The following is a 26,312-nucleotide window of genomic DNA, read 5'->3' as shown; positions in this document are numbered from 1 at the left end:
CTGAAATCCTATTGCCAATCCTGACAGTCTGGGACCTGCCAGTCAGAAAGTCCAGGAGCCAGTCACAGAGGCTGTGGTGCAGACCCAGTGTGGACAGTTTGTGGGTGAGTTTGTTGGGGACAACTGTGTTGAAGGTGGAGCTGTAGTCAGTGAAGAGTATCCTGATGTAGGAGTCTCCATTTTCCAGGTGAGAAAGGGAATAGTGGAGTGCAGCCGCGATGGCGTCTGAGGTGGCTCTGTTGGCCCGGTAGGCATACTGCAGGGGGTTATTATATTGTATTTATTATTATTGTAGTTTTTTTTTAAGGAAAAACATTGTTAAAACAATACATAATAATAATTTGTAATATCAGAAATATGCTTCTGGCTGTCTTTTGATTTCCATTCTCCAAGTTAAGAATTAGCCTATACTTTATTTCCTCCAACATTGATAATTGTGTGGTTACATACCTTGATTGTTAGTGAATATATTGTACAAATGTTTTCATGTCTGGTGAAAATAGAATATCTGCAGTTTTATCTGCAGTCCTCAAGCCTTTGTGGCAATAACTTCACACATATTTCCTATTCCTCTTCTTTCATATAGTGTACAACCCAAGCTTGCATTAGTCTAAGTTCCTGTTCCTGATATCATCATCATATTACACTAAATGACATAGCAATCAGGTGATCCAGAGGTGATTCCCTATTTTTTTTTTACCCTTATGTCTTATACTGTTGTCTGTAAGCTGACCCTTGTCTGATGACTATAGTCTGGATATTTGACCACAGACAGATGGTGTAGCTGAGTGCAGATGAAGGCTGTGGAGTGTACCTGTATTTAGATTGAGAGCTGTGAGTCATTTCAGAGGCAGAATGAGGGTCTTGTTTTGAGGTATTAATAATTTATGTAACGTAATCATCCTGAGGAGAATCCCAGTCTTTGTTGACCTGGTCTGGCCCTTCTCCCTTTGTTATTCAGATTGCTGCCATGGTTACTTAGGTCATGTGTTTGAGTGCGGTCATATTGTGATGAGCTGGTGTACAGCAGTGTTAATGTCACAAGGGCATAATACAAAGGCAAATTTTGATAACAGTGATGAGGGTAGGTACCCCTAACATTAGCAATGTGCTAATGTTAGGGGTCACATTTGTGAGCACTGCAATTTTTTTTATTTATTTATTTTTTGGCCTGCCCACAGTAACTGTTTAATGGATGTATGTTCTGTATAAACGCTTCTAAAGCTGCAGACAACCTGTTGTTTTCCATACAGATCTTATAATTGTAAATCTTAATAATTTTTTATATAACCATAAATAAGGAAATGTGCCTTAGAAGCACAACACTTGGACCCCTGGCACAGCATCCCACCTTCTTTTAAAAACTACTAATAGTTCATGAATCATCTTCATTCTCTTAACTAGGTATTGGGGTGGGAAAAAATTATCCATTATCCTGCTGATCCTTGAATTGATTTGAATGACATGGTTTTCCAGCCAGTGTCTCAGACAGTATCATATCTCTCTCTCTCTCTCTATGTATGTATGCATGTGTATATATATTATTTTTTTATATAAAATTCCACACTCGCCCCACTTTGGGGCAGTCTTATTCTTTACTTTAAGCTCAGGTCCTCTACCAGAGGCCTGGGAGATTGAGGGTCCTGCGCAAATACCCCTGTGGCCTTCCGTGTGAATCTTAGGATGATTTGTCAAAGAACCAAATCAGTGCAAACCAATCAAGTGCAAATTAAGTCTGCTGCTATATGTAAAGGATGGGTCTGTGCTAAAACAATACTCATTTGCCCGTATGAGCATTGGAACAGTTAGTGAGCTCCTATTTGTTCCTCCTGCCCATGCTGACTGTAAAAAATTCCTCTCAAATGTGATTTTCATGTAAGTGATTGGCGATAAACTTGTAGCTGTCTTCCCGTTCACAAATACATTCTAAACTTGGATTGAAGCAAAGTGTCAGCAATCTAAATTAGCCAAATACAGTGGGTATCTTCCCAAATTACTAGTTTCTTTTTTCTGAATAATGTTTTTTGTTTTATTTTTTTGCTGAGCTGTAGAGGAGGGAGAGTAGCACAAAGTTTACCATTTGAATACAGTTTTGCCATAGGACAAAGACTGGATTTCTTATATTGGAATTACATTAGTTGGAGCTCTCTTCAAGGCTAGTATGAAAAATAGGAAAGGTTGCAGTGAATGATAACCCTTTCATTATGTCAGTGCCATGTTTTTTGACTCCTCAGCAGCAGCACACTGATTATAATGTAGTGGTCTCAGTGAACTGACTGAGGAGGCTACATTACATGATGTAATGCGCTGCTATTCTCAGACTGAACACAACCTGACACTGTGGCTACCATGATATTCCCTTCTAACATGCACTTGGATTATTCTCAGATATCCAGTTAAACACCTTAGGTTGGCCATGGCAGCAAAGGTGCACAGTCGGCACAGAACCTACGTGGGAGCTTAATAAAACCTCAAGAGGGAAGCTTAGCTGATTAACAAAGCGTAGCTATGACCACAGCTGATTTACAACCACAATTTCAGTGAGTGCTGATTACCAGCTGCTTTTCTATTATACTTTGGTTTGGCTAACTGATGTAAGATGGGAAAATGGCCAGATAAGACATTATTTGGCCTATTAGGTAGATGGGTTAGCTCAAACAACAGGGCTTTAGTAGTGATTAGTTGTTCAGCAGTAAATTTAGGCTATTTCTAATGGCTTTTGATGGACTAGATTAAAAAAAGTTAAACTTTCTCAGAATTACTGGATATTTTTCCTGACTCGGAAACACCTTGTTCCTGCTCGTGACTGTGCTCTTTACTTCCATCCAGTGTTGCGCGTCTGCTACAGTACCAGCAGCTAGTTCATATTTGAAGCTCACATTGCATGTCAAAACTGACTATTGGGGGAGGCGGGAGTGGTTCAGTGGGTAGAGCAGTCGTCTCCCAAACAGAAGGTTGGAGGTTCGAATCTCGGTGCCGGCAGCCCATGTGTCGAAGTGTTCTTGGGCAAGACACTGAACCCCACAAGTTGCCCCCCATGGTTAGAGCTGTTGGTTCTGTATCGGAAACATATTCCTGGTGTGTAACATACTTGGCCAAATAAAGGTGATTATTATTGATTACAGAGAAGAGAGTCATTGTTATGGTTTTGGACTTGCTTCCTGTCTTTATGTTTTTATTTGGTTTAACTTCCTGTTGTGCTACCTGCCCCAGGTTTTACCTTGGTTCATAATCACTACTCATTGTTTCCACCTGCTGTTCATTATCCCCTGGTCTCCAGCCCATATATTCTCCTCCTTTCCTTCAGTCACTTGCTGCTCACCCCTGCCTCTTCCTGTTATTCTATATGCATCTCCGGTTTTGTTTTCCTGCTTTAACAACTCCTGGACTATTTTGCCTTGCCTCTCCTCTTAGTTGTTATTGTGGATTATTGGTTTGTTCCTCTAGGTTTGTTGGTTGAGTGTGTTCTTTGTGTTTGTTACCTAGCTGTTTGTTAACTGAACTGTTAACTTGTGGGTTTTATAGATTTCTTTGGTTAAGCTTTGTCAGGTTGAGCTTTTGTACTTCTTGTACATACAGCAAATGCAACTTTAAGAAATACCACCCTGTCTTGTAAAACATGTTCTCTTTTTTTTATATATCAGCAGAATCTGTCATGACCTGGATTCATGTTGCCAGAAATGAATGGTTTGTAGCTCAAATTCAAAATTCATAAATCAACTTAATACCGCTTAGAGTTGTTAACATAACCATCAGTGTGTTAAGGAAACAGATCTGGTCTGGCTCATGAAATATTAACTATGCCAGCTGCAGCTACCCAGCCTGCACATGATATTAATATTTTCTAATTGGTATCAAGTACACTCAATTGATAGATTATGTTTTAGTTAGGCAGAATGGGTTTTAATTTAGGACTGTTATCATTAAACAGATTTGCTACTATCTCCCAGTGAGTTTAGATGTGTCCTCAAACCACAGTGCTGTGTGCATTTAATGTACTATAATGAATATGGATAAAGAACATGCATATGATTTTTCTGTATTTTGCTCAACTGTACGTGCTAATGTGGTAGTGTGGCGTTCTAGCTGCCTGCTCTGGCCCAGTTGTTCAGTCATCAGGAGTAACCTACAGCTGTGAGGAAACCTCGTCTTCCTGGTGGGGAGATGGGGAGTTGAAAAATTGAGTAAGGAGCAGAAAATGAGCGGGTGTGTGTTGTTGTTTTTTTTTGTTAGTTTTTTTTTTTTTTTTTGTTGTTGTTGTTGTTGTTTGTGTTTTTGTTTTTTTGCACTTGTGTACCTATCTACATTGTTTTTTCTGTATACCTATGTTGAGCCACTGCAATAACACAAGAATGATCTGGATAACTGCCAAATCTAAAAGCAGGCTGAAATGGGCTGGCAGAAGTGAGCAGCAGGCGTACTGCAGGAAAGAATCACTACTCGCCAACCTGGTCCTACCTACTAATATCACTCTGTCTAACATACTGTAAGCCCTCTGACTGTGTGCCTGTAGTAGGGGGAGTTAACTGGGTTCAACAAGATATATAAAAGTGTACATTAAGATCAACACTGTGCCCAGGTTTGGATTAGCAGATGAAGTCTTAGGCAAGAGAGAGATTGAAGAGGTGTGGCAAGGCCGGAGACAGAGAGGATACATGGACGGATGAGACTGAAATGGGTCTTGAGTAGATCTGTAATGACCTGCTATGTAGTTGCTTTTGGCAGGTGCTGCTTGGGTTTAAGGGGGGATGAAACCTGGAGGTTCATTTCTTCTCTACACACTCCATCAGAGTCCTTCATAGGTCGAGTTTGAAAACCCGCACCTGCAAAGCTCCGTTTACCCACCATTACCCAGAGTTATTTCTAAACAAAATCCAGACCCAACCCGACCTGTTAACATAAGACCCACAACCTGACCCATATCTGTAATTAAAATGGGCTTTAAGCTACAGTCACTTACTTTCAAGTGCTTGAGAGTTCTTTTCTTGGAAAAGTATCTGTTGATGGTTGCGGCACCTAGGCTCTGCAGCTGTTCACTTAGTCAGGAAGTGCTTAGCTTGTGGCTCTCAAATGCTACCACTTTTGGCACCATTTACAAGCAGCAAAGCCGCTGATAACATAGTTCTCACAGCCTGTAACCACACCGAATTTCTCCCGAACATATACAGTATGTCCGACTTGGCTTTCGATGTTGTAGGCTATTGTCCACAATTTTGTATTCACCGCTAGCTATTTTTGATTTCAGGTTATCCAGTTTGACACGCTGATGCCTAGCCTACTTTGATGCGTGAGTGATGTCCTATAAGTCAGATGTGAGTTGAGGGGTCAAAGGTTGTGCCATAGGCCTTCACAATAAAAGTATCGGTTATTTAGGCTTGACAAAATTATGTTTGATTGAATTTTTAAAAGAAGCTGCACCTTTATTTTTTTATTTAAATTGTGTTTATTTCACTTGACACTTATTGAATTTAGTCTACTTTTTACCTATGCCTGTACCCATGAATTAATATAAACATTTTCTTACCTGTTGCACATCATTTTAATGGGTACCCATTAGTGCAGGACACTAGCTTTAAAAGAAATGCTGTCAAATACGCATGGAGAGTAGCAATGGATAGGGAGGAACAGGGGAGGAGAGTTGTCGTCATCATCACACTTATTACATTGGCCAAGAGTTACCGGAAAACTACCCAACAGGCCGGACAACCTCCAGAACCTAGATCATCATTGTTTACCAGCAGCATTCCTGTATGTACTCATAACTTTGTGCTGTGTAAAGTTTGAATGCCGTAGACCTGAATGTTTATTTAAAACATTTAGTCTCAGCAGCTACACAAAAGCTATGACCTGCAAAACTAGATAACTGAATGTTACAAAGGAGAATAAACAGTTCTAAAACAAGAAGTGTTTTTAGTTTGGCTTTCACACTTTAACTTTTCTTTATACCTGACCTTTAAGCTGAAATTGTGAACATTATTATCAAGCAAACTTTATTTATCACTCATTTGGATCATGTTTCTGGCCACCTGATGACTCTAAGTCCAGTATTCACTCTTCTCTTAACCATGTTTTTGGTCTACAATCTCTTGGGGCAAATATCTGACTGTTTAGTTTATAAATGCTCCGTTATGTTCAGCTACCTGCTGTCAGCTGTTGGCTCCTGCACATGTAGTTTAAAGTGGGGTTTTAGGGTATTTATTTGTTTGCTAGTTCTTCCCTGGAAATAGCTACCTGCTATGACTCACAGTGATACTAAGTGGGCAGTGAGAGTAAACCACGATAGAGACGCTTTGGGCCATGCAGCAACAGTGAACTGAAACCTGGTGTAACGCTGCATGGGAACTGTACTTTCAGGTGATAATGTTCTTGAAGTTCATCACTATGATCAGTGTTTCATCTTTTCACACCATTGTTTAATACATTGTTCTAATGATACTGATTTAAATGATCTTATTTTGAAAAATGATTTTATATTTAGCAATTGCAACTGTTAGTTCACTAATAGCACCCAGAGAGCACGTCAGTCAAAAAGATGTTTTCCCCCAACCGCTGTACTGTTTAAGCTGTACAGTATATTATTTTAAAATGAGTAATATCCTTTTTTTTTTAAATCTGAATAATGGAACTTTGCCTTCCCACAACTTCTCACTTTTTCAGTGTGTTACTTCCTCAGTTAGCATTGCCTTGTTCTGACTGTGCATCTCACTGTACCGTAACAGTGCGCATTTCTCTTCACTTATATTCCTATCTATGCACTAATAGACTGAGGACAGGACAAACCAGTATTTGCAAATGGTATGAATGAGTCCACACTCAGAGATAACCCATGTGTTTCCAGCCTGCATGTTCTCTTAACCACCTAAAATGTCATATAGGAAGCAACAGAAAAGAGAAAAAGCTCATGGAAAAAAACGAGTGTGTGCAGTAGGAAATGAAACTTTCTTTTTCCGGCTCCTACACGCATACGTCTGCCCAATGTGTCTGTCTCTCTCTTTCCATCTCTGACTTTCCTTTTCTCAGATCTGTTTTATAGGATTTGCTTGCAGCAGAGAGAAAACAAGGGGTCCTGGCATTACTGTGACCACATCTGGTCCCCATTTTTCTTGGTAGATGCAGTGCCCCCAACACCCACACACACACACACACACACACACACACACACACACACACACACACACACGGGACAGCAGAGCAGATGGTGGGGCAGAGTGACTAGTGCAAGACCAAAAATGAACTCAAGCTAGACCCATGCTGTCCCTGCTAGAATGTTAGTGTATGCTGTGATATTCTATTTGGGGGAGTTTTTATTTATTTTTATTTCATACAATACATTGTCCATTACATGTAGTTTCCTATTACACTGCACATACAATAAGTACATTGTATTTTCTAAATGTATGTTTTTCAGCTCTGCTCCTTTTCTTCTATCTCTGGTATTTTAGGAGTATCAACTGACAAAGTTAAACATTCCTTACAGTAATAAGTGTGACGGTGCATTTCTTGGTAGCAGTGCTACTTTCTTATTGTTTACATTAGACTTACCAGGGCAGTCGCAAATACTTTTAAATAGAGTTAAGAAGAACAGAAATCTCTGTAAGGAGATTGACACTAATAATTTACTGTGAAAACAATATATTCACGCCCTCTTCCTCTTCAGGTGAAAGTTGCTCTGCCCATAAATGGGTTTGGTCTAAATAATTGCCAGGAATACTTGTTCAGATACACTAGTAAAGCCTCCTACACAGAAAGGTCACCTGACATTAGCAATGTTTTCTTTGACTAGACTTATACAGTCTAAATAAAACTATAAAATGAAACAATCTGTAACGAAAGTTTTACATATTTTAATCTTGAAGTAGCTATGAAATAACTATTTGGCAGATGGCTTTTCTAAAGGATTTTTAAACTTTCTGCAATGCAGTGATTTTTATTTTTTTTTTACCACACAAAGAAATGTTTAATCTTGCTCAGACAATCGGTTGCTGTCAGTTAACTATTACTAAGGACATTTAATGGATATGCAAGGACACACACAAACAGGTTTGCAGCATTACTGTCACTCCAACAGGCTCATCTGGACTTGAAACAATGTGACCCTAAATTGTGTAATCATTCTAGTACTCATTCTGCACTGTCACCCTTACACATGGATGAAATATGAAAAAGCAGTGACCACAGTGTGTCAGGAAAATAAGGTGTCTTATGTCTTTGTGCAGATGTGTGCCTATTTTCATGTGTTTGGATCAGTTTTATTTTTTTGTTGGTGGCGGGGGGCAACTAAAAGAAGTGTTGTGATGAGCAGCAGCTTGCAGTGCGTAGCACAAGCTGTGAACAGTTTAGAGAAGTGCAATTATTTATCAGGGCTAGATCCCCAAGGATTTGTTCAGTCCTTTTCTCTGTGGACACACAGATTGTAGAGAACATGTTCTTACCAGACATTTGCCCCACCCGAAATGATAGAAAGTTGGCATGAAGTGCTGTAGTGAAAGTTTTGATTATGTAACATGGAAGTTTTAGAAAAATCATTAGAAAAATCAACAAATAAAAGAAAATGGTACACCGAATAGGGGGTCACAAGCTAAAACCTGATGTTTTTCCATGAAGGTGATTAAAAAAAAAAAAAATTCTTTTTTCAGTTCTTTCACAGTTCCCCCAGTGGAAAAGGGCCACCAATATTTTGGAGATAGGTGGCGAATGAATGAATCCGACTGCACAAGAGGAAGCAGGAAGCAGATGCAAGGGGAATGGAAGTGCAAGTGATTTGGATGCTCTCAGGAAGTGGGCAGGATTCAAGGGGCTGTGTTAAGCGCTGATGTCATTTGCAGTACATGAAGAGTACTCAGCCTGTCAAAGAGACATCTGCTCTGAGAATCTTGTTTTTCATGTGTAGCACCCTTCTCACTCTACCTAGGAGGGGCACCAACTAGACGGGTTAGAATGAGCTTGGGTTCGTTTAATCAAAATTAAAATTGATAACCCCTATAACTAGTAATAAGGACTCGTAGTATGGTGCTTGAGGAAGGAAGATAGACCCAGCGATGGCTTAAATAAGAACACACGGCTTAGGCCCCACACGTCAAACCGGCTGGCTCTGTCGGCGAAACTTTGCCTCAGCATCCGTGCTCGGCCCTGGGCAAATTTCTCTGTCTCTTTTCCAGTCTTTTTTTTCTCCCTCTGTTTTCTCTAACTCCTTGCAACTTCTTTCATACACCCCTCTCCCCCAATCACAGCAGGTAACACAGATTGCCAGATTCCTTCGACCAATCACATTACTATGACTGTGTAAAGAGGGTGAACCTAGTGTGGTAACCAATACAGCTTTCCCAGAATTGGCATTTACATCACAAATACAATTAAAGCTGTAGCTGTAACACAAATACAATTAAAGCTGTAGCTGTAACACAAATACAATTAAAACTGTAGCTGTAACAACACAAGCCATATTCATTAGTAAGAAGCACCAGCCCAGTATTTGCCAACGGGCTACACATGCTTTTTTTAACTGTCATGCCCTGTTTGTCAGCTTCTAGTGAAGGTTCTGATTAATGCAGCCATGATGGTTTACCTGTCATTGTATTTTCATACATGGCTAGTTTAAGGCAGATCGGGTGTGGCATGAAAGAGGCCCTGTCTGTGTGTGTGTGTATACACATCTATTTATTACATTGGACCTTTTTTCACTGCCATCATTGTGAGGACTTTTAGTCTAGGTGTTGTGAGGACATTTTAGCCGGTCCTTACAACTTCAAAGGGCTTTTTGAAATTTAAGACTCGGTTTAAAATCAAGATTAGAATTAGGGTAAGGGCTGGGGTTAGGCAGTTAGTATGATAGTTAAGATTAAGGTAAGTTGCTAGGGAATGTATTACTGTATGTCAGTGAGTGTCCTCACAAAGATGGCTATGTGAACAAGTGTGTTTGTGTGCGTGCCTGTGTGTGCCCCAGCTGTAGGCTTGGAGGAAGTCTCATGATCCACTTATGACTGTCAAGTGACCATAACTAGCACTGCACTAATATTGTCCTCAACATCAGCTGCAACTCCTTGACTTCATCTGAAAAAAATCAACTGGACTAGATTTCTAGGTTGAAGACATTTCATCCAAGAGGCTTCATCAGTTCTGACTGACTGGTGTTGAGCCGGAGATATTTATCCCCCTCGGTGGTGTTTCAGTCCTTTTGAAGGCCAACAATTTCCCCTAATGACTGAGTCATTATAACCCAGTATCGGTGCGAGTCGTTACCTGTCTTTGAATCCTCACCTGTCGACGCCTATTGTCCTGGTGGGCATGTTTGGGCAGGGATCTCAAAACAGGATTGTAGATGGATGACAAGTTGTGTCTTAGTCCACCACCCCTTTTTAGTGAGGGGTGTTATAGTTTTACAAAAATAGCTTCCTTGAATCCTCTCTCAAACCAGCAATGTTCTCTGGAGAGGATCTGGACTTCACTGTCCTCAAAAGAATGATCTTTGTCCTTTAGGTGTAGGTGGACTGCTGACTCTGGACCACTGAAGTTGGCCGTCCTGTGTTGACATCACCACCAATGCATCCATTCTCCAGTGATAGTTCTATATAATGTAGGATATGGTTTGTGTTACCATTGCTAACTCTGAAAGACGAGACAGTCCAAGTAACTTCAAAACAGTGCTGATTTATTCAAAGGATCACAGGTAAAATTAACATTACACGCTCAAGTATCTTGCACCTCCAAACTGCTCGCAGGCAGATGTAGGATGAAAGACCCTGAACCCACCAGGCCTATACATTATATCCCCTCGGTTGGGCTAGCCCCATACTACACAGAAACGTCAACCGAGACGTCTCTGTTGCCAGCTTTGCAGCTGGTCATAGCAGTAGTCAAAACATGAAGCTAATCAACGTGTGAATGTGTGTGTCTGTTGATTAAGTGGTGTGTAGCTAAAAACATTCTCACGACCTCTAGTGACATGTCGTGACTTAAACATAAGAACATATTATGGCTAAGGCTACAGTTATACACGTCATAATAATAATATTAAACACCCTGTCTGCTGACAGTCATCAACTCTTCTCTCTAGTTATCCTTGACCAGATGTACCCTGTAGAAACTCATAAGCAGGCCTAAGCATTTAACAGTCTAACTAGACATCCTATCTCCACTAAACATTTCTAATACATAAAGTATCTATCCAATATCTATCTGACTAAAAATACCTAACAATAATTAAAAACAGAATAATACAAACACTGCCAAGGTTTGGGGTTTCTCTTACAGTAATAAAAATCACAGGACGGCACATAAATCTTTGATTGAATTTCATCATTATAACATATTATAATTAGTGCTGAAGTAATTACAGAAGCAAAAGTTGTAATACATTTTCAAGTAAAAATAAACTGATTGCAAGTGTAGGCAGCATGATGGCCTTTCTGTGCGGAGTTTGCATGTTCTCGCCGGGTACTCCAGCTTCCTCCCACAGTCCAAAGACATACGGCTTAAGTTGATTGATGTCTCTGAATTGCCCGTAGGAGTGAATGTGTGCATGTGAGTGGTTGTTTGTCTGCGTGTTGGCCCTGCGATGGACTGGCGACCTGTCCAGGGTGTACCCAACCTTTGCCTGATTGCTGGCTGGGATTCGCTCCTGGCCCCCCAATGTTTGAATACTCAAACAAAGTCTCCACACAGTAAGTTCTTTGAGCTTTTGCTCGGAGTTGTAACAAAATACTCTTCTTAGGAGGACTGTCTGACTGAAATGCTCTATAGTAACTGAAAGTCTGTAAAAAAAGTCACACAGTGGTGGGGGTGGGGTGGGGTTGGAGGATTGGTTTTTAAAGATATCTGTATGTGTGCACAAAGGCTAAGAGGAGTTTTGCAGGACTGATGTCAGTGAACAAATGGCATGACTTTTCTACAAATTTATCCCAGATCAAATACAGGATTAACAAACTGTCTATTTGTGTTTGCATTTTTTTCCCTTTTGGGTAGTTTGTTTTTTATGGCATCACTTACAGACTGTCAATGGAGGTAATGGCACAACTTCTCATTAATTCATCTTTTATACTCACATAATACATATTCAGAGGAAAGATACAGTGTATTTCACCCACAGTGCCCTACATCCTGGGTGTATTTATGCATGGGTGCATCTGTGGGTGTCACTGATATGCAGTGGCAGTAAAAATGACCCTTTCTGAGAGTGACAGCTTTAAGCCCTCAAAACTATGAGTCCAGAGTGTGGCATATGTACTTGTGTAGCTGAAATCATTTCTGCTGGGAGATAAATCTGCCTTTCAATCCTTATCAGGGAGCTCGCAGAACAGGACCAATCACCTCCCACTGCTGAGCTGTCAATGTGGAGTTAATTGCCTTTCAGAGGCAAAGCGGGGGGAGGTTGTGGGTTGTGTGTTTTGTCTTTTTTGTTGGTGTTTTTCAATTAACCTCAGTTACTGTACCATATGATGCAGGATCAGTGCATGGACTCTGTCATGCTGATTTTTTCCCTTAAATGATAAGGGAAACAAATGGATTTATCAGGAAGTAATGCAAACCATGTTTGAAAAAACAGAACAGAGAGATGAAGACGGGAGATAGGTACAAGGACAGATAAGTAGAGAGAGAGAGAGAGGTGGGTTGGGCTTGGCATGCAGCGACGTGTTCTGAGAGAACTAAAGAGGACAAGGTCGTTCAAGGTCTCCTGTCATGCTTGATGGGTTACAGTGGTTTTTTTTGATGGAATAAGGAGCAATGAGGGTGGGGTTGGAGGGGTCCATCTGGTCTACATGTATATCGTAGTTACATATGAATGCCCCTTACCAGTTTACACATCAGAATGCTCTGTATGTACCTGTGTTCCTTGCATATATGTGCAGTGCTAATGGCCTTGTGTTCTAGCCTGCTACATTAGCTCCCTCTAAACTCCATTTCTTTCATTACTAATTGCCTTTGCCACAGTTTATAGCCTTGAATATCTCAACACTAACCATTACTCTAGTTCTTAGAGCAGTCATTTGATAAGAGAGGGTTAATGGGTTATGCCCACTGATTTGTAATTATATAACAAATGAAGTGTTGCCATTCTCCATCACATTTACCAATTGTTGAAAGAACCCGTCAACTGACATCTTGAAGCAAGACCCAAAAATGTTTAAAGGAGGATAAAGACCAAGCTGAGATGTCAGTGTACTTTGCTCTGCAGGCATGATACAACAGTATATGCACATATTCATTACATATTTACCCTGACATTTTTGTGGTATAGATAAGCAAAACATTACATATCCATACATTTGGCAGGCAGAAGAAGGAGACAGCAATGTGTTGCCACCTGCAGGACTGGAGAACACTCCAGGAGCCTTTCAGGATTTTTCCATCATATGGTGCAACAGAAGGGCATAAATGTGTGTGTTTTGATCTATTTCTGTGCATGTTACAGTGAGAGACTATTCTGTTCTGTCTTTGCTGTGTTCTTATTTTCCTTTTTATTATCATCCTTTGCGGATTTGCTCTAGCTGCACTGCATGTTGCAGAGGTAAAATGAGAACATTGATTTCAGTGACAGCTTAGCCACTAGTCTCTAGTCCTGCAAACGAGGCAGTTTGTATAAAACAAGATGAATGTGATGGAAACTGTAATACAATTACTAATGACAAATCACATCCTGTGGATTTCTCGCTCAGCAGTATTACGCAGACCAGCACGTACACACACACACAACTATGTGCATTCACAGAAGGGTGTGGATCATACTGGGATTGCTTTAACGATAAATAATGATTGGATTAATGGCCAGAGATTATACAGTTGGATACAGATTCACAGAGGCAAAGACCCATCAGTGTGGGTGCATTGTGCTGTCATGCCGCTCCAAATTCCAGGGATTGATGTCATTTCCTGTGTTTGCCGTCATCAGAAACTTGTGTGGCACGCTTTTATTGTACATAGGCCACAGCATCATTTAAGATCACATTGCAATGTACTGCATGTCTCAGAGTGATGTGGGGAGGAGACCACATCCCCTCTCTGTGTTTTACCACATTGCTCTGCTATTGGCTTTTTTTTAAGGTCAAACTACACTTACTGAAAATGGCACTAAGCCTTTCTGGTAAACTTCCCAATAGTAACTGTCTGTCATGCAAAACCACCGAATAGTTTCAATAGGATGTAGTCGGGCCTTGTGCTTGATGGAATGTTCCTGGTCCTTGCTTGAAATGTACAACATAGCACACTCTTGAGATGAAGGAGTTGTCCCAGTTAATTTTTTAGAATGTTTAGCATTTCATGCACTGTTATGGTTTATATTGCCAAGGATGTTTTCTTAACCGCCTGCATTTTATTAAGATGTTCATCCTCCCTGCTATAGAGTGCCGTACAGATGATGTATTTTCGTAGGCCAATCTGGAAGTTGGTATCACTCTGGTTCCTTTGACAAAAAGCAAAAAGGATTTTGGATTATTTCAGAAATTTAGCTCTGTGTGAAACAAAAGCTTATGACACTTACACATTTTATTCAGTAAGACAATCCTCATAAGTGAACACCACTTTTATGATTTTGAAGCCGAGCTACAATCACCAGAAGTACCACATGACCTCTGCATGTTGATCACTGACTACTGTGGACCGCACCCCACTTTCTGCTGGATGTCACACCTTCAAATGACTATACAGTTGTTGTCAAGTTATGACATGCTAACTTAACCTGGCCGCATTTGCACTGCACCTTGCACTGCATGTTTCTGCTGTTTGTATTTGGCGCTGTAGTAAAATGATGTACTGATGTCATTATTTTGTTATTTCCAGTTATTAAAATGTTATAACTATTTGAATAATAATATCTAACCAAAAAAACCCATTGACTACAGGATGAGGGAACAATTCTAACTCTGGGCTGGGTTTTAGGACTCCTACTACTACTACTACTACTATGGCACTGTATATCAGATTTTTACTAGTTTCTTATCAATCTGCTGGGTAGATACACTTTCACAGTGGGACCAAGAATAAAATCACTTACCTTTCCACCCTTCTTGTCTATGTCCACAGTGAATGAGTATGTGTTCATGGTCCAAGCCAGAGGAATCCAGATCAAAGATAATGTAAGGAACATTGGAGCTCAGGTTCTGGAGCAGGTGGTGAGACAGGCTTACAACATCAATGGCACAGGTAAAAACATACAAATAAATATAAGTTGTATCAGGAATGTTTACTGTAGCTTATGTACTGTCTCTTCTGCAAGCACATGGACACAATTACAGCTTCTACCCTGGTTAAAATGAAAACAAAAATATCTATTGTAGTTGAGTCTGAGTCTTATGGTTAGTAACTCATTCATGTGTATGCAGAGTGTGTACAAAAAGCATTAATACAGTAAAATAAAGCACACAACTACAGCCACATAGTTAAAGACTGTATTAAAGTATAAGTTCATTAAACTGCTCCTGATGGTGGTGATGATATATTTATGTGTGTGATTCCAGATTATACCTATGACTTCAACATGAGTGAGAGCGATGCTCCTACCACCACATACCTTCCTGAAGGCTTCACCTACCTCCCCTCACAGGTTTGCCCTGAGAGGCTGCCTTCCATGAGTAAGTATCAGTGTTGAAGTGTTGATTTGAGTTTCAGTTTATTCGCTTTACTTTGACCCTGGCTCATTTTTGTCTAATATATAGTATGTACAGTAGGGCACCAGTTTAGACGAACAGATGTTCTCCTGGTTGCTTAGCCCTGTAAAATTCCCTTCAGTGAATTTTCATTTATATTTCAAATATATTTTAATTGCACAGAATGAATGGCTTTACCCAGCAATGTATGTCCCAGATTGCTCAACTCAGTGTGTTTTTTCATCCTGGTCCCTCTTCCTTCATATCTCTTTCAACTGTCATGAACACTTTACCTCTCATATTCCATTGCTCAGTGTCCCTTAGCTTTTTTTTTTATTTTATTAAACTATTTCATCTCATTCACATGTCATGACTGTTGGGTCTTGCGCTAGGATGGGACCCAAAATGCAGACACAGACTGAGGAAACGGTCCTTAATGGTTTCTATTATGATGGATAAGGAACAGAGAGACAAAGAAAAAACCAGAAGAGCTCAACCTGACAAAGTTTAACCAAAGAAATCTATAAAACCCACAAGTTAACAGTTCAGTTAACAAACAGCTAGGTAACAAACGCAAAGAACACACTCAACCAACAAACCTAGAGGAACAAACCAATAATCCACAATAACAACTAAGAGGAGAGGCAAGGCAAAATAGTCCAGGAGTTGCTAAAGCAGGAAAACAAAACAGGAGATGCATATAGAATAACAGGAAGAGGCAGGGGTGAGCAGCAAGTGACTGAAGGAAAGGAGGAGAATATATGGGCTGGAGACCAGGGGATAATGAACAGCAGGTGGAAACAATGAGTAGTCATTAGAAACCAGGGTAAAGCTGGGGCAGGTGAGTAGATAGATAGATAGATAGAAATACTTTATTAATCCCAATCTGGGAAATTGCATTGTTTCAGCAGCGGTTCACACTCAATATCAAGCACACATACCAATAAATAGAATAGATAACTCACTAAAAATATAAAACAAAATAAAAAAATATGTTAAAAGTTAAAAACAAACCCAACACAATCAAGTACATATACATAATCACATGATGAATGAAACATATGCAAATCTATACAAAGCAGATTCAGTATACAATTACTCTTAATCCAGGAATCGGAATCTTTTATTATTATTATTATTTGTTTATGTTTTACTGGAAAGCACCTTGTAACGCAGGTTTAGAAAGGTGCTATATAAATAAACTTTGCTTGCTTGCTTGCTACCTTTATTTGGCCAAGTATGTTACACACCAGGAATATGTTTCCGATACACAACCAACAGCTCTAACCATGGGGGGCAACTTGGGGGTTCAGTGTCTTGCCCAAGAAGACTTCGACACGTGGACTGCAAGCACCGAGATTCGAACCACCGACCCTCCGGTTGGGAGACAACTGCTCTACCCACTGAACCACAGTCGCCCGCCTATCACCTTCTTCCTCGCTTCCATGGGTTTTTTTGCCCCATACAATCTGACTCTCCCTTTCTTTTTCTCGCCCACACACAGAGGGCAGGTTGGAGGTGAATATGACTGAGGTACCTTTGGAGGAAGTGGAGAGATCCTTGCTTGAGAGAGAGCCTAGCATTGCCCCAGGAGGGTACTGGAAGCCCAAAGACTGCTTACCTCGCTGGAAGGTATGTGTGGATGTGACATTGTTAAAAGGATCATTCATTAAAAAGAGCTGTCAAATATACAAACAGATGAGTGGAGAAATATAACAAAAGCAGATACTTCCCCATGGGCAAGATGGGTTACTGAATGGTTTTATCATAAAGATGATCTGCATCTCAACCCATTAGCTATGTTGGTCGATAAACTGTTCATCACTAAGTAGCATGTGGTCTGGGGTCCTCAAAGCGCCAAAAACATTACTGCAGTAAACGCTTAGTTACCGGTTTATTCATGAAAATGAATGCAGCCTTAATGTGTAATAAATTTTCCAACATGAAGATTATAACATTGTTTTTGTTAAAAGTATTTTCAGAGAGGTATTCATTTAACTGTATGGTCACTTTACATTGTTATTATGAAGAGAGTATCAACATGTTTTGTGGGATTGTTATATTAAACTGCATTATTTTTAGCTATTCAGTAAACCTAACCTGCACATAATAAACTGGAAACTACGTGTCTTTTTCAAAAATCGTGTTCATCTGTCATTCTGTCACAGATCTTGTGGTAAACAGTTTCATTAAGTTGTATACCACAGTATTCCCAACAACTCTATAACCAAGGAGAAGTGCAGAAAGAACTCATTGTTTTAAGTAACTGCCCATTTTTTCTTGGAAACACAGTCAGTGAATCACCATTCTGGTTCTGAGCCATGAACTAATGAGCTACAGCTGATATCTTCCAACTTTAGAACATTTCATTGAATGTACTTAGATACATTGCATGGTACACATGAGGATATGGTGTTGTTTGTTTTTGTTCCTTTAGTGTCAGAGAGACAAATCAGTGTCAGACACTGAAACTTCAGTGTGAACAATCCAGCGATACAGTACACATAGTCACTGTGTATGACACATCATATGTCCCATGTACTGTATGTCTCATATACAGGCTTTTTCACCACTTGCCTGCTTATACATACAGTCATCTATCACTAAGTACAAAGTACAAGAAGCAGATAAAACATTAGTTCAAACCTTTCTATGTGCATTGCAGTACTCCAGCCTCCCTGTGCTCTATAAATCATTTTTTTGTTGTTGTTATTGTTCAACAGAGCAATGTTACCTGCCATCTGTTAGTCTCATTTGCCCTGAAGGAATCTGTGTTCTGACAACCAACTCTCTCTCTTTCTCTTATTAGCCAACAATCTCTCTCTCATCTACCACAGTATTATCTCTTTTGGCTCTCATTTTTTTCATTCCTTTCCTGTGGCAGTTTGTTTTTCTTACTGAGCTTCAAATGAAACTTAAACACAAGCGCTGACGTAGTCACCACTCAGTAAACACCTTTAAGACATTTAGTGCTTCTGTGCTTCTGTGATCGATGCCTGTCAGATCTGATTATGGAAATGAGATTTCAAGATGCAGCCACTCTTTTGACATGAGTCTTCATAGTAATTAGTGGTTTTTAGTTCTGGCTTCATCTACACTTTGCCATTTACCTTCTGGGTGATCATGACACATACTGTAGGAATGCATAACAAAAAAGTACAGTGTACATAGTTGCACAGATCAGACTGCTCTGCTACTGTGTTATTTACTGCTATATAAACTTCTCCCTTTGTTTGCACATGAATGTCATTTTAATATATTTATATATTATATTTTACTACATTTTATGTCACCAGGTGGCAATCCTAGTCCCGTTCAGGAACAGACATGAACACTTACCCATCCTCTTGAGACACCTGGTGCCAGTACTCCAGAAACAGAGACTCCAGTTTGCCTTTTATGTCATAGAGCAGGTATGCACATACATATTTTCAGTCATTTGCATGGATGAACCCATTTGCCTGTATGAATCAGTTTATGAACACTTCCAGGAAGTCTCCTTATCTGGTGGCGGTAATATGGTTAGAAATAGTTGAACACAACAAACTTTTGCATAGCAACCTACAAAAGAGGAATTGTCATAACATGAAAGTTTCTCGTTTTTATTTTAGGGGGGCACAGAGCCCTTTAACCGAGCCATGTTGTTCAATGTGGGCTACAAGGAGGCTATGAAAGACCTGAATTGGGACTGTCTGATTTTCCATGATGTGGACCACCTCATGGAGAACGACAGGAACTACTATGGCTGCACAGGCATGCCCCGACACTTTGCGGTCAAGCTCGACAAATACTCCTACATGTGAGTCCCGATGCCGTCTCCACTGACATATAGAAGAAATGCATTCCTTACTTAATATGAATTGTGTAATTGTCCCTCCAAGGCTTCCATATAATGAGTTCTTCGGTGGTGTCAGTGGCCTGACGGTGAAGCAGTTCAAAAAGATTAATGGATTTCCTAATGCATTCTGGGGCTGGGGAGGAGAGGACGATGACCTCTGGAACAGGTGAGGAGAACACGCCCAAAAATATTCACACAGACATTGATTTGATTTATTCTTTCAAGCATGTAACAGTTGATATGACAACCCAATATCAATTTGCTTATACCTAGTACATGCTTGAATGGAGTAGGAAGAAGTCAGACTTATCCAGTCCTACTCCATAACATCATACCTTCATTGGTTTGCAAGCAGTAAATGATTCACTTCTACCCGCACACATATTATACTAAAAAAGATTATAACAGTGTTAACATTCTTACACCACACCCCCAATTGTCCATCTAATTAATCATTAAGCCTGTTCTTGCATATATCTTGATTGACACATATTAAATTTAACTGACCCCTTAAATTGTATCCCCCTTCTCTTTCATTAAATAGTTTTTGAATTCCACCAGGTAATAAATTGTTCCTGGCTTTATAAATAAACACTGCAGTCTTATATCCCACTAAATTGAAAAATTTTAGCAATTTAGAGTGTATTGCTCTATCTGACAGACCTACAGCACAGGGCCATCAGTATTATTGACATTAGGTGTGCTCAGCAGATTGGTTTAGGTGGTAAGCACATAGCCGGCCTTTGTTTTGCCTTTTTTTTTATTCTATTTATCCTTATCCTCTCCCTCCCTCTACACACACACACACACAGCCGGACAGGCTCAGGACTCTCAGTATATCCCATCAATTCTTGCTAACTGACTCATGTATGTGTGTTGTGTAATGATCTCTTTTGTGTCCAGTTTCTGTGAATGTTTTTCCTCTTGGTATCTTATTATGTCAACATGTTACTGACATATGATAGCATGGTTAACAAAGTGACTGTTATTCTTTCTTTGAAAATATTAGTTATTACAGCAATGCTTGCTCCAACTGAGAGTGTACAAATATGGATTAATATTTAATGCCTTAAATATAATGTTGTTTAGGGTGCAGTTTGCCAATTACAACGTAAGTAGACCACATGGAGAAGAGGGACGCTACATGTCAATCCCGCATCACCATCGTGGAGAAGTACAGTTCCTGGGAAGGTTAATGTCTATGCTCATTCACACACAAACACACCCATACACACTATTTCACTAAAAGTGAAAGCTGATAATTGGAATGAGGCTTAGACTCGTGTGATTTGTAAGCCAGTCACATGAAAAGCCAAAGCAGTGACTTTGAGAGAATTTCTCTTTCTTTTAAGGACCGTACATGTGATATTGTTGTATGCCTCAGGGCTGAATTCCAGTCATGCTCTCATAATTTTTAAGTTGCCCAAGGAATAAGTGTTCTTTCAAGGAGTGGATACTAGACAGAAAAAATACAAATCATTTTTGTAATTCATTTGCTTTGGTAAATCTAAATCAAATCTAAATGTATTTATATAGCACATGTAAAAACAATGAGTTGTAATACAGTCAAGTTCTAATACAGTCAATCCTGATTAACTTGATTGCACTGTATGAAGAGGTGTTTCATCCTTGTCTCCTCTCTTTGTCACTGATTGATTGGTTGTTTCTTCCTGCAGGTATAGTTTACTACGCCACTCAAAGGAGAGACAGAAAGTGGATGGTCTTAACAACCTAAACTACTCCCCGCTAATGTCCAGGAGATCACTCTACACCAACATCACAGTCCGCTTGAACAGAAAGCTTGCACCCATAGCTGACTACTGACATAGACACAGCTGGACTGCTAACCACCGGGGAGTCAGAGTCCTCTGGGACATCAGCCATATCTCACCAGTTGCAGCACTGCTTAGGAAATTTTTGTTAATTGATTGATTCTTTGATTTATTTTGTTTGTATGCAAAAAATGGAGACTTAATCAAGTATGTTGGGTGAATCATATATGAAAAAAGGGAGAAATGCTGCACTTGTTTGTGCCACTGTCCATCACTCGTCTCCCACCTGGGCTTTCTGGTCTTCAGTCTCCACATGCCTTTTGCACCATTTTGGCCTTCGGCATCCATTCAGTCATTCATTATTCACTTTCTTATTCATTCAACAATTAGCTCAGCCCTACACCCATGTGTATGTTTATTAAAATAGGCCATGATAAACCATCATATTCAAATGAATGCCCACACCACACGTGCACCAGAAGCAGTTTGACCTAAATGTGCTGACATGGTCCCTGAGGCTTTGAGGTTGTTGTTTTTTTGTAGTTGTTTTGCTCTTACATTAATTTTTTTCCACAAATGCATTAAGCCTGTGAAAACATTTGCACACGCACACACCCCACCACACAACAACAAAGCAAAGTGCACTCTTGCAGCTGGTCCTGCAAAAGGCATGCCAAATCTATAAGTGAAGAGAGGAAGCAAAGATAATATACAGTGTGAGTGTTTTCAGTCAGTTATTCTATATGTGAAATAGTTTCGCCTAGGTTTAGAGAATATTAATACTGTAATCATTACAAATTATATTTTGTCCTGTGAACATACCATGTGATGTTTGTGTTTGCATAGTTGCAGTGGATGTTCTGGCTGTATGTAGGAGAGCAATGCTCATCCTGTTAGCAATAAGCTGTAATATCAGACAGCAGAATTTAGACATGACTTCCTCACTATACAGATGCAACAGCGCAGGTGCTAGCATACCTTTACTGGACTACAAAGACAGAGTGACTGTGTATGCAAATTTCACAATTGACAACATTTTTGCCTAAGCAAACCTGTCACCCTTCTCAGAGCGTGCATGCGTCTGTGTGTGTGTGCCTGTGTCTGTGTTTATATAAGTGAGGGAGAGCTATGCAAATGGCCTGTATGTATCCTGCTGTCAGTGCAAGGTCTTCGGGGTGACCTCCAGAAGACTTCACCCCTGTAACTGTGAATAGACTTACTTTAGACCTGACATTGTGTGCAGTGTGTAAATCCAGGCTAGGGAGAAACTAACACTTTTTTTTAGATTTCCGTTAGATTCGCTTAATGTTTACTCACCTTGGTTTTTACAAAGGGGAGTTGGAAGTAGCAGGTGCTTGAAAGCCGTCACCATCACTGAAGTTTACAGAAGCTTTGCTTTATTATTTTTCAGATTAGCCAGCCCTCCTTCACTGTGGGTGCTGTGAAATTTCTTCAATAACATACCTATGGCTACCTTTATGTTTATGTGATACTTTTTAACCTTGGTTACGGAAACAAATGCTTATCTAAGACATCAGGTGACATAAGGTCATGACCAGGCTTTGGTCATGGATTTTCTTTGCGCACGTCATCTTTTGGGTGTTGGTCTAAGTTTTTGTTGAATGACATACAGCCCAAGTCTTTGCATTGACACAGACATTAACAGCACTCTGGCAGTACATAGCAGTTGCTAAACTATTCAGTGTTTAACAGTGTTGACTCTGAGTAAGCTATGATGTAAATGTAGTTCCTTTAAAAGAAGCTTACAGACACTCTGTCCACACCGTCTGTCCTCTAGACATGCAGCAACTTCATTTCACACAAATCACCTTGTTCTTAAGATGAATCTTTTGGGGAAAAGTAGATGTTGACAAATTGTTGTTTCCACAATGAAATATGAAAAAAAAATGAGGCAGGACCTCCTTTTATTTATTTGATCTTTTATGGATTATTTTCTGTAATTCCATTTTTGTTTTGTTTTGTTTTGTGGTTGATGTTATGATTTAGTAGACGACATATGACGGAGTGTGTTGGATGCACTGAAACTTGTACTTATGTGTATTTGTTTGGAAATGTGAGGTTCAGGTTTGTGTAAAAAGGGAGGTGTTCCATTTCATTCAAATGCCAATTTCCTCATCAGAAATTAAATCAGTAGCTGGTTTTGATGAAATGGAATCGGACCCATAGGCTTGTCTGTATTATTCTACTGAAAAGACATGCTTGAGGAAGCCATTTTGTGTGACAACCACAGGAAGAGCAAAACACAGAAAATCAGAAAATGCTAGTCGTCACTGTCTTTCACTGAGCGCCTCATTTATACTAACTGATAATCAGTAGTGGTGACCTTCCAGAGCTCCTTATAAAGGGAGTTTATTTAAACAAGGCCCCTGGAACCACTGCTATCATACAAGCTAATGTCATTCAAATCATCTTTCTAAATTTTATGGCTATTTCAATTAATCCTAACCCACATATAAGTGGCAAAAATATTCTTTGATTTTACATCTGCACATTTGTAAAAGTGATACCTTTTCATCATTCAGGAGGTACTCAGTGGAAGTCTTGGACAGTAGCAGTATTTGTGTTAAGTTTTCTTTTCCACATGAGTTTGAGTGAAATGGCTAACCGTCCTTCAAACCCGGAGGGATCTGTCAATATATGGATGCCCTCTCAATGACATAGATATTGTTAGAATCTGCATTAGGCTCTATACTCCATAATGTAGAACAAGTAGTTTCATCAGCCAGCACCATATTCAAAAATAGTTTTATGTGGCTACTATATGACTTAGGAACAGACAAATTAGTCAGTGACTTGCTTTTTATCTTAACAGGAAATGGATAGGTGAAGAGCAAGCTGACTAGTCTTGGCTTCATATATATACTGTACATGGTCTCAATCAGACCAGGCCTGCTGCTCACTAAAGAGGCTTCACTGTTTTATATTTTCACTTGCTTTGATCCATGTCATGCCAGTTTAAATGAAGTTTCCCCACCTTTGGGCATCTGACAAGACTGGCGACCTTCAAACTTTTTAATTTATTGCAGTGTTTTTTGTTTAGCTTTTTTATTTTCACTCAAGTTTTTATTTTTTATAAGCAAATATATTTAAATTTAAAAAAAAGTGCATATCAAGATAATGGTCATTGTAAATATTATGTGTTGTGTTTTAGAGACTCCATAAGATCTTAAATTATTACGGATGCTAACATAAAGAACAAGGCTTTGGAGGGGTTTGGCTGGGAGTTTATTTGGTGCCATTTAAGTGCTAGTGAAGCTCATGCAGTGACATCAACATCACGCTTCCAAGCACAGCCTTTTTTTAAAAATAAAAAATAATTTTATCCCACAAATTTTTGATTCTTCTCACAATCTCAGAGGTATCCTGCAGTCTAGAGGTCTCCCTGTACTCAATATACTGCAGCAGGAGGAGAGATGTATCATAGACAGATGTAGGCATCAGTCTTTAGATGAGTCTGTGTCCTTGTTTCTGCATGTGACATCTCTTTGACAGTGACGGCAGTTGGGGTAAGGTGTGGGTCAGGGGGAAACACTGCAGGATAGTGATTTGTGAGCCAAAACCACCATGAAACGCAGGCACCCAAACCAGCGACACAATCCACTCCAAAATTTACAGATTATTTTTTTGTATGAAAGCTAACTATTAAAAAAAGAAAAAATAATACAATTTCTAAATTGAAATCTATCTTGTCTGATTGTAAGGAGAGAAATTCTCCTTGAACTGAAGCCATTTGAAGCCACTTGTCAAACTTTGATGTCAGCCTTATGTGGATTTGTTTATGTATAGGCATATTATCTTTTAATTATTGAAATTTGTATGATGGAGATTTTCTTTTATACCATCATTATTATTGTCAGAGTACACCAATAAAATGACAGTAAACATACAGTACCCCATTTTGGCCTGTCTTTTGGATCTATGTTCTGTGAAGCTGCTGACTTTGCTCACACATTTTCTCACGGTGTGGTCAGTGTTTAGTTTTAAATGTTTAGAATAATAATGTAGGTTTCACACACCATTGCTGCTCAAGAGTGTAAACTTTTGCATGCAGACGCAGTTCCTGTGAAGAGACACTTAGTTTACACTTCATTCCATTAACACAGTGCACTAACTGGCCACAGAGTGTGAGCTGCTAGTGGATGACTCTTTCAAACAGCTGCTGTCAGTGTACTGTATAACCTGCAGGGACTTTAAGAGATGATGGAGGGTGGGAATGGTAAGGTGGGTGTGTCCAAGAGGATGTTTTGCAAAAACTAAAAATATTTCTTTCATTAATTTCATATAAACTTACTATATGTGAGAATCCTTAACTAATGTTCCTCATTCTGAGGACTAAATTCTTGCATGAGCACCCTGACACTCAGCATCACATCCCCTCTTAAACACTCCCGCCCTAACAGATATAATTATATGTATTTTTGGCTCAAACACTATGGCTGTTGTATCAAAATCCCAGCATCATGGGATCAGACTTCCTCAGTTTAAGTATGTCTTTTAATAGTCTCACTCCACTCTTGCCGGTTTCAAAAGAATACAATGTGCATGTGTGCCCATCTGGAACCCAAGACAAAAATGATGCTTGTTGGAATTTCCCAGCATGTCATTCAGAGCACAAAATGAGATGTTTTAGCCAGAGGTCACTCAAGATTTATTGAATTAAAAGCAGTTCCAGCCCTGTGGCATTTAGCATATTAACTGCACATCTCTGCTAGTTAGCAAAATTGACAGCTGTTAATTTAATTATGTTCTTGGAAAAAGGAATGCTAAGTGGCAGGGAAGAGACATCTACAGGGAAGTTCTCTATTCTAGTTTTTGCACCATTTACCACACTGTTTTCCATGGCAGTTCTTAAAATGATGTTTTTTGAAAATGTGCAAACACACCTCCATTTATGCTCGCTGAAAATGCCCCTGCTTTCTGTCCTGCTGTGTGACAGTAGTTGCAGTGTGTGTCTGTGAAAGAGAGAGAGAAACTTGGCAGAGGCACAGAGCCCGACTGAAGCAGCCTCATATTAATGTAGTATGGGAAACACAAGGCTTTGGAATGCTAACCCCAGTGTCGATTAACTGTCAGACACTAAAAGAGCGGCTCTTAAGATATCAC

At 39.6% G+C, this 26,312-nt stretch overlaps 1 protein-coding gene across 1 annotated transcript in view; it reads left to right on the top strand.

The window, feature by feature from the left end:
* Positions 1–25,105, top strand: part of b4galt5 (UDP-Gal:betaGlcNAc beta 1,4- galactosyltransferase, polypeptide 5) — a 33,213-nt gene extending 8,108 nt beyond the window's left edge. The window contains exons 2-9 of the mRNA XM_020608071.1: positions 15,016–15,135; positions 15,450–15,563; positions 17,083–17,210; positions 18,875–18,991; positions 19,190–19,377; positions 19,460–19,582; positions 20,506–20,607; positions 21,093–25,105. Coding sequence (XP_020463727.1) covers positions 15,016–15,135; positions 15,450–15,563; positions 17,083–17,210; positions 18,875–18,991; positions 19,190–19,377; positions 19,460–19,582; positions 20,506–20,607; positions 21,093–21,240 — 1,040 coding nt within the window. The 3' untranslated portion in view covers positions 21,241–25,105. The remainder of the gene's footprint in view (positions 1–15,015; positions 15,136–15,449; positions 15,564–17,082; positions 17,211–18,874; positions 18,992–19,189; positions 19,378–19,459; positions 19,583–20,505; positions 20,608–21,092) is intronic.
* Positions 25,106–26,312: the final 1,207 nt, after the last annotated feature.

The sequence above is a fragment of the Monopterus albus genome, unplaced genomic scaffold (assembly GCF_001952655.1).
Source record: "Monopterus albus unplaced genomic scaffold, M_albus_1.0 scaffold91.1, whole genome shotgun sequence".
In the NCBI taxonomy this organism is placed as follows: Eukaryota; Metazoa; Chordata; class Actinopteri; order Synbranchiformes; family Synbranchidae; genus Monopterus; species Monopterus albus.
Note: the sequence above shows the minus strand (reverse complement) of the source record. Positions and strands in the feature narration are given on the sequence as shown.